Raw genomic sequence first — 9,692 nt, 5'->3', positions numbered from 1 at the left:
ACCACTGAGAACCACTGAGAACCACTGAGAACCACTGAGAACTACTGAGAACCACTGAGAACTACTGAGAACCACTGAGAACCACTGAGAACCGCTGAGAACTACTGAGAACCACTGAGAACCACTGAGAACTACTGAGAACCACTGAGAACCACTGACAACTACTGAGAACCACTGAGAACTACTGAGAACCACTGAGAACCACTGAGAACCACTGAGAACTACTGAGAACCACTGAGAACCACTGAGAACCACTGAGAACCACTGAGAACTACTGAGAACCACTGAGAACCACTGAGAACTACTGAGAACCACTGAGAACTACTGAGAACCACTGAGAACCACTGACAACTACTGAGAACCACTGAGAACTACTGAGAACCACTGAGAACCACTGAGAACTACTGAGAACCACTGAGAACCACTGAGAACCAATGATAACCACTGAGAACCACTGAGAACCACTGAGAACTACTGAGAACCACTGAGAACCACTGAGAACCACTGAGAACCACTGAGAACCACTGAGAACTACTGAGAACCACTGAGAACCACTGAGAACTATTGAGAACCACTGAGAACCACTGAGAACTACTGAGAACTACTGAGAACCACTGAGAACCACTGAGAACCACTGAGAACTACTGAGAACCACTGAGAACCACTGTGAACTACTGAGAACCACTGAGAACTACTGAGAACCACTGAGAACCACTGAGAACTACTGAGAACCACTGAGAACCACTGAGAACCACTGAGAACCACTGAGAACTACTGAGAACCACTGAGAACTACTGAGAACTACTGAGAACCACTGAGAACCACTGACAACCACTGAGAACCACTGAGAACTACTGAGAACCACTGAGAACCAATGATAACCACTGAGAACTACTGAGAACCACTGAGAACCACTGAGAACCAATGATAACCAGTGAGAACTACTGAGAACCAATGATAACCGAGAACTACTGAGAACCACTGAGAACCACTGAGAACCACTGAGAACCACTGAGAACTACTGAGAACCAATGATAACCGAGAACTACTGAGAACCACTGAGAACCACTGAGAACCACTGAGAACCACTGAGAACCACTGAGAACCACTGAGAACCACTGAGAACTACTGAGAACCACTGAGAACCACTGAGAACCACTGAGAACCACTGAGAACTACTGAGAACCACTGAGAACCACTGAGAACCACTGAGAACTACTGAGAACCACTGAGAACTACTGAGAACTACTGAGAACTACTGATAACTACTGAGAACCACTGAGAACTACTGAGAACTACTGAGAACCACTGAGAACCACTGAGAACTACTGATAACTACTGAGAACCACTGAGAACTACTGATAACTACTGAGAACCACTGAGAACTACTGAGAACTACTGAGAACCACTGAGAACCACTGAGAACCACTGAGAACCACTGAGAACCACTGAGAACCACTGAGAACTACTGAGAACCACTGAGAACTACTGAGAACTACTGAGAACTACTGATAACTACTGATAACTACTGAGAACCACTGAGAACCACTGAGAACTACTGAGAACTACTGAGAACCACTGAGAACTACTGAGAACCACTGAGAACAACTGAGAACCACTGAGAACTACTGATAACTACTGAGAACCACTGAGAACCACTGAGAACCACTGAGAACTACTGAGAACCACTGAGAACCACTGAGAACCACTGAGAACTACTGAGAACTACTGAGAACCACTGAGAACCACTGAGAACCACTGAGAACCACTGAGAACTACTGAGAATCAATGATAACCACTGAGAACTACTGAGAACCACTGAGAACCACTGAGAACCAATGATAACCAGTGAGAACTACTGAGAACCAATGATAACCGAGAACTACTGAGAACCACTGAGAACCACTGAGAACCACTGAGAACTACTGAGAACCAATGATAACCGAGAACTACTGAGAACCACTGAGAACCACTGAGAACCACTGAGAACTACTGAGAACCACTGAGAACTACTGAGAACCACTGAGAACCACTGAGAACCACTGAGAACCACTGAGAACTACTGAGAACCACTGAGAACCACTGAGAACTACTGAGAACCACTGAGAACCACTGAGAACTACTGAGAACCACTGAGAACCACTGAGAACCACTGAGAACTACTGAGAACCACTGAGAACCACTGAGAACCACTGAGAACTACTGAGAACCACTGAGAACCACTGAGAACCACTGAGAACTACTGAGAACTACTGATAACTACTGAGAACCACTGAGAACTACTGAGAACTACTGAGAACCACTGAGAACCACTGAGAACTACTGAGAACCACTGAGAACAACTGAGAACCACTGAGAACTACTGAGAACTACTGAGAACTACTGAGAACCACTGAGAACCACTGAGAACCACTGAGAACCACTGAGAACTACTGAGAACCACTGAGAACCACTGAGAACCACTGAGAACCACTGAGAACCACTGAGAACTACTGAGAACAACTGAGAACTACTGAGAACTACTGAGAACCACTGAGAACCACTGAGAACTACTGAGAACCACTGACAACTACTGAGAATCAATGAGAACTATTGAGAACCACTTAGAAACAATGAGAACTATTGAGAACTACTGAGAACCACTGAGAACTACTGAGAACTACTGAGAACCACTGAGAACTACTGAGAACCACTGAGAACTACTGAGAACCACTGAGAACTATTGAGAACCACTGACAACTACTGAGAACCAATGAGAACTATTGAGAACTACTGAGAACAACTGAGAACTACTGAGAACTACTGAGAACTACTGAGAACTACTGAGAACCACTGAGAACCACTGAGAACCACTGAGAACCACTGAGAACCACTGAGAACCACTGGGAACTACTGAGAACCACTGAGAACTACTGAGAACCACTGAGAACTACTGAGAACTACTGAGAACCACTGAGAACCACTGAGAACCACTGAGAACCACTGAGAACTACTGAGAACCACTGAGAACCACTGAGAACCACTGAGAACCACTGAGAACCACTGAGAACTACTGAGAACCACTGAGAACTACTGAGAACTACTGAGAACTACTGAGAACTACTGAGAACTACTGAGAACTACTGAGAACTATTGAGAACCACTGAGAACCACTGAGAACCACTGAGAACTACTGAGAACTACTGAGAACTACTGAGAACCACTGAGAACCACTGAGAACCACTGAGAACTACTGAGAACCACTGAGAACTACTGAGAACCACTGAGAACTATTGAGAACCACTGACAACTACTGAGAACCACTGAGAACTACTGAGAACCACTGACAACTACTGAGAACCAATGAGAACTATTGAGAACCACTGAGAACTATTGAGAACCACTGACAACTACTGAGAACCACTGAGAACTATTGAGAACCACTGACAACTACTGAGAACCAATGAGAACTATTGAGAACTACTGAGAACCACTGAGAACCACTGAGAACTACTGAGAACTACTGATAACTACTGAGAACCACTGAGAACTACTGAGAACTACTGAGAACCACTGAGAACCACTGAGAACCACTGAGAACTACTGAGAACCACTGAGAACAACTGAGAACCACTGAGAACTACTGAGAACTACTGATAACTACTGAGAACCACTGAGAACCACTGAGAACCACTGAGAACTACTGAGAACCACTGAGAACAACTGAGAACCACTGAGAACTACTGAGAACTACTGAGAACTACTGAGAACTACTGAGAACCACTGAGAACCACTGAGAACTACTGAGAACCACTGAGAACCACTGAGAACCACTGAGAACCACTGAGAACCACTGAGAACTACTGAGAACCACTGAGAACCACTGAGAACCACTGAGAACCACTGAGAACTACTGAGAACAACTGAGAACTACTGAGAACTACTGAGAACCACTGACAACTACTGAGAATCAATGAGAACTATTGAGAACCACTTAGAAACAATGAGAACTATTGAGAACTACTGAGAACCACTGAGAACTACTGAGAACTACTGAGAACCACTGAGAACTACTGAGAACCACTGAGAACTACTGAGAACCACTGAGAACTATTGAGAACCACTGAGAACTACTGAGAACCAATGAGAACTATTGAGAACCACTGAGAACTACTGAGAACCACTGAGAACTATTGAGAACCACTGAGAACTACTGAGAACCAATGAGAACTATTGAGAACTACTGAGAACAACTGAGAACCACTGAGAACTATTGAGAACCACTGACAACTACTGAGAACCACTGAGAACTACTGAGAACCAATGAGAACTATTGAGAACTACTGAGAACAACTGAGAACCACTGAGAACTACTGAGAACTACTGAGAACTACTGAGAACCACTGAGAACTATTGAGAACCACTGACAACTACTGAGAACCACTGAGAACTACTGAGAACCACTGACAACTACTGAGAACCAATGAGAACTATTGAGAACCACTGACAACTACTGAGAACCACTGAGAACTATTGAGAACCACTGACAACTACTGAGAACCACTGAGAACTATTGAGAACCACTGACAACTACTGAGAACCAATGAGAACTATTGAGAACTACTGAGAACCACTGAGAACTACTGAGAACCACTGACAACTACTGAGAACCAATGAGAACTATTGAGAACCACTGACAACTACTGAGAACCAATGAGAACTATTGAGAACTACTGAGAACCACTGAGAACTATTGAGAACCACTGACAACTACTGAGAACCAATGAGAACTATTGAGAACTACTGAGAACCACTGACAACTACTGAGAACTATTGAGAACCGAGATCAGAGGTCAGAGACGTCAAAATGTCAGGTGACCTTCAGAAGAAATTGTTCTGAAGGAGAAGCTGAGGAGGTGAGGAGGTGAAGAAGTGAGGAGGTGAAGAAGTGAGGAGGTGAAGAAGTGAGGAGGTGAGGAGGTGAGGAGGTGAAGAAGTGAGGAGGTGAAGAAGTGAGGAGGTGAAGAAGTGAGGAGGTGAAGAAGTGAGGAGGTGAGGAGGTGAAGAAGTGAAAAGGTGAGGAGGTGAAGAAGTGAGGAGGTGAGGAGGTGAAGAAGTGAGAAGGTGAGGAGGTGAAGAAGTGAGAAGGTGAAGAGGTGAAGAAGTGAAGAGGTGAAGAAGTGAGGAGGTGAGGAGGTGAAGAAGTGAGGAGGTGAAGAAGTGAGGAAGTGAGGAGGTGAAGAAGTGAGGAGGTGAAGAGGTGAAGAAGTGAGGAGGTGAGGAGGTGAAGAAGTGAGGAAGTGAGGAGGTGAAGAAGTGAGGAGGTGAAGAGGTGAAGAAGTGAGGAAGTGAGGAGGTGAAGAAGTGAGGAGGTGAGGAGGTGAAGAAGTGAGGAGGTGAAGAGGTGAAGAAGTGAGGAGGTGAAGAGGTGAAGAAGTGAGGAGGTGAAGAGGTGAAGAAGTGAGGAGGTGAAGAGGTGAAGAAGTGAGGAGGTGAGGAGGTGAAGAAGTGAGGAGGTGAAGATGTTCTTGGCTTTTCTCCTCCGTCTGTCAGCTCATTCACTCGTTCATTCACTCGTTCATTCACTCGTTCATTCACTCGTTCATCGGTTCTCTGATCCTCCATCAGATCTCAGATCAGTGAATCGTTCAGCAGTCGGTCACTTCACACCAGCAGCTGCTGCCATGGCAACCGTCTGAGTGACAGCTGTCACTGTGTGTGTGTGTGTGTGTTGTGGTGGGTGAGGAAGATGAAGCAGCAGGAGGAGGAGGAGGAGGAGGTGGTAGAGTGGGGGAGGAGGTAGAGAGTGGGGGAGGAGGAGGTAGAGTGGGGGAGGAGGTAGAGAGTGGGGGAGGAGAGGTAGAGAGTGGGGGAGGAGGTAGAGAGTGGGGGAGGAGGTAGAGAGTGGGGGAGGAGGAGGTAGAGTGGGGGAGGAGGAGGTAGAGTGGGGGAGGAGGTAGAGAGTGGGGGAGGAGGAGGTAGAGAGTGGGGGAGGAGGTAGAGAGTGGGGGAGGAGGTAGAGAGTGGGGGAGGAGGAGGTAGAGTGGGGGAGGAGGAAGAGAGTGGGGGAGGAGGAGGTAGAGTGGGGGAGGAGGTAGAGAGTGGAGGAGGAGGAGGTAGAGTGGGGGAGGAGGAGGTAGAGTGGGGGAGGAGGAGGTAGAGTGGGGGAGGAGGTAGAGAGTGGGGGAGGAGGAGGTAGAGAGTGGGGGAGGAGGTAGAGAGTGGGGGAGGAGGTAGAGAGTGGGGGAGGAGGTAGAGAGTGGGGGAGGAGGAGGTAGAGTGGGGGAGGAGGTAGAGAGTGGGGGAGGAGGAGGTAGAGTGGGGAGGAGGAGGTAGAGTGGGGGAGGAGGTAGAGAGTGGAGGAGGAGGAGGTAGAGTGGGGGAGGAGGAGGTAGAGAGTGGGGGAGGAGGTAGAGAGTGGAGGAGGAGGAGGTAGAGAGTGGGGAGGAGGTAGAGAGTGGGGGAGGAGGTAGAGAGTGGGGGAGGAGGTAGAGAGTGGGGGAGGAGGAGGTAGAGAGTGGGGGAGGAGGAAGAGAGTGGGGAGGAGGAGGTAGAGTGGGGGAGGAGGTAGAGAGTGGAGGAGGAGGAGGTAGAGTGGGGGAGGAGGAGGTAGAGTGGGGGAGGAGGAGGTAGAGTGGGGGAGGAGGTAGAGAGTGGGGGAGGAGGAGGTAGAGAGTGGGGGAGGAGGTAGAGTGGGGGAGGAGGTAGAGAGTGGGGGAGGAGGAGGTAGAGAGTGGGGGAGGAGGTAGAGAGTGGGGGAGGAGGTAGAGAGTGGGGGAGGAGGAGGTAGAGTGGGGGAGGAGGTAGAGAGTGGGGGAGGAGGTAGAGAGTGGGGGACGAGGTAGAGAGTGGGGGAGGAGGAGGTTGAGTGGGGGAGGAGGTAGAGAGTGGGGGAGGAGGAGGTAGAGTGGGGGAGGAGGAGGTAGAGTGGGGGAGGAGGTAGAGAGTGGGGGAGGAGGAGGTAGAGTGGGGGAGGAGGTAGAGAGTGGAGGAGGAGGAGGTAGAGTGGGGGAGGAGGTAGAGAGTGGGGGAGGAGGTAGAGAGTGGGGGAGGAGGTAGAGAGTGGAGGAGGAGGAGGTAGAGAGTGGGGGAGGAGGTAGAGAGTGGGGGAGGAGGTAGAGAGTGGGGGAGGAGGAGGTAGAGTGGGGGAGGAGGTAGAGAGTGGGGGAGGAGGAGGTAGAGTGGGGGAGGAGGAGGTAGAGTGGGGGAGGAGGTAGAGAGTGGGGGAGGAGGAGGTAGAGTGGGGGAGGAGGTAGAGAGTGGAGGAGGAGGAGGTAGAGTGGGGGAGGAGGTAGAGAGTGGGGGAGGAGGTAGAGAGTGGAGGAGGAGGAGGTAGAGTGGGGGAGGAGTAGGTAGAGTGGGGGAGGAAGGTAGAGAGTGGAGGAGGAGGAGGTAGAGTGGGGGAGGAGGTAGAGAGTGGAGGAGGAGGAGGTAGAGTGGGGGAGGAGGAGGGAGAGCCAAGGAGGTAGAGTGGGGGAGGGGCTAGAAGAGCGGGGGAGGGGCTAGCAGAGTGGGGGAGGGGCTAGCAGAGCAGAGGAGGGGCTAGCAGAGTGGGGGGAGGGGCTAGCAGAGCAGAGGAGGGGCTAGCAGAGCGGGGGCGTGGTCTCACCTGGAGTGGCGCTGCGGGGGGCGCGGCCCGCCGGGCGTCGTCCCCCAGCCGGCTGAGGGAGGGGAGCGGCTGCGGACCCCCCTCCCCATGGTGCGCACCACCACGTTGCCATTGGGGCTGCCGCTGGGCATCTGCTGCAGCAGCTGGGGGGACAGGCTGCGGGGCAGTGCTGAGCAGCCAGGCTGCAGGGGGGGGAGGGGCTGGGCGTGCTGCGGGGTGGGGGCGGCCCAGCTGCCGGGGGGGCCGCGATGCTGCTGCTGCTGCAGGTAGGGGGCGCTGACCGTCAGGTTGTTGTCGCTGTTGGAGCGCAGCAGCACCCGGGGGGCCGACAGGGAGGACGGGCTGCTGCCTGCGCCGGACGCCGGACCCCGCCGCCGCTTGGAGTAGGACGGAGCCTCCCGGAAAGGCACTGCGGGGGGGGGGGGGGGGGGGGGGGGACATCAGAAGTCAGACTGGGGGGCGGAGCCTTCCTCTACCAAACCGTCATACCAAAAGTCTTTCAACTCGACCAACAATCAGCTCATGATTGCGCCTCGTTGCCTCAACACCCTGACCAGGGTTGCCATGTTGGATCCCCCTCCCCCTCCCCCTCCCCCAACCTGGCAACCGAACTCTCGCAGGTCTGACGTGGTCGTTACAGTTTGATGGTTTTGACAGAGGGGAGGCTCAGACCTGGTTTCCTCTTTGGGCTGAAATACTGAGTCAGACCTGGCAACCCTGACGCTCACGTGTCCGTTTCTACTTGAAACCACGTGACGTCGCTCCTCCTGCTCCTCCTCCTGCTGCTGTTGCTGCTCCTCCTGCTGCTGCTGCTGCTCCTCCTGCTGCTGCAACACCCGTCACCTTCACATGCAGCCTGGTGGAGGTCCAGGTTCTAATGAGAACCAGCAACTACATCTGCAGTGTCAACAAGCACTGGTGATTGTAGCAACGTGCAGCAGCAAACGTCCAACAGCAACGTCCAGCAGCAACATCAGCAGCAACGTCCAACAGCAACGTCCAGCAGCAACGTGCAGCAGCAAACGTCCAACAGCAACGTCCAGCAGCAACATCCAGCAGCAACGTCCAACAGCAACGTCCAGCAGCAACGTCCAGCAGCAACATCCAGCAGCAACGTCCAACAGCAACGTCCAGCAGCAACGTGCAGCAGCAACGTCCAACAGCAACGTCCAGCAGCAACATCCAGCAGCAACGTCCAACAGCAACGTCCAGCAGCAACGTGCAGCAGCAACGTCCAACAGCAACGTCCAGCAGCAACGTGCAGCAGCAACATCCAGCAGCAACGTCCAACAGCAACGTGCAGCAGCAACGTGCAGCAGCAACGTGCAGCAGCAACGTCCAACAGCAACGTCCAGCAGCAACATCCAGCAGCAACATCCAACAGCAATGTCCAGCAGCAACGTGCAGCAGCAATGTCCAACAGCAATGTCCAGCAGCAACGTGCAGCAGCAACATCCAGCAGCAACGTCCAACAGCAATGTCCAGCAGCAACGTGCAGCAGCAACGTGCAGCAGCAACGTCCAGCAGCAACGTCCAGCAGCAATGTCCAGCAGCAACGTGCAGCAGCAATGTCCAACAGCAATGTCCAACAGCAACGTGCAGCAGCAATGTCCAACAGCAATGTCCAGCAGCAACGTGCAGCAACAACGTCCAACAGCAACGTGCAGCAGCAACGTGCAGCAACAACGTCCAACAGCAATGTCCAGCAGCAACGTGCAGCAGCAATGTCCAACAGCAATGTCCAACAGCAACGTGCAGCAGCAACGTCCAACAGCAACGTGCAGCAGCAACGTGCAGCAGCAACGTGCAGCAACAACGTCCAACAGCAACGTGCAGCAACAACGTCCAACAGCAACGTGCAGCAACAACGTCCAACAGCAATGTCCAACAGCAACGTGCAGCAGCAACGTACAGCAGCAACGTCCAAAAGCAACGTGCAGCAGCAACGTGCAGCAGCAACGTCCAACAGCAACGTGCAGCAGCAACGTCCAACAGCAACGTCCAGCAGCAACGTGCAGCAGCAACGTCCAGCAGCAACATCCAGCAGCAACGTCCAACCGCAACGTGCAGCAGCAACGTGCAGCAGCAACGTCCAACAGCAACG

General features: G+C 52.0%; 1 protein-coding gene across 1 annotated transcript in view; it reads right to left on the bottom strand.

Annotated features, from left to right (window-relative positions):
* Positions 1 to 7,997, bottom strand: part of LOC308148141 (SH3 and multiple ankyrin repeat domains protein 2-like) — a gene marked incomplete at both ends in the record, with an annotated part of 24,133 nt that extends 16,136 nt beyond the window's left edge. The window contains 3 exon segments of the mRNA XM_080521577.1: positions 7,589 to 7,608; positions 7,610 to 7,653; positions 7,656 to 7,997. Coding sequence (XP_080377703.1) covers positions 7,589 to 7,608; positions 7,610 to 7,653; positions 7,656 to 7,997 — 406 coding nt within the window.
* Positions 7,998 to 9,692: the final 1,695 nt, after the last annotated feature.

The sequence above is a fragment of the Blennius ocellaris genome (assembly GCF_963422515.1).
Source record: "Blennius ocellaris genome assembly, contig: SCAFFOLD_302, whole genome shotgun sequence".
NCBI classification, from domain to species: Eukaryota; Metazoa; Chordata; class Actinopteri; order Blenniiformes; family Blenniidae; genus Blennius; species Blennius ocellaris.
The sequence above is the reverse complement of the archived record's forward strand: the minus strand, read 5'-3'. Positions and strand labels throughout refer to the sequence as shown.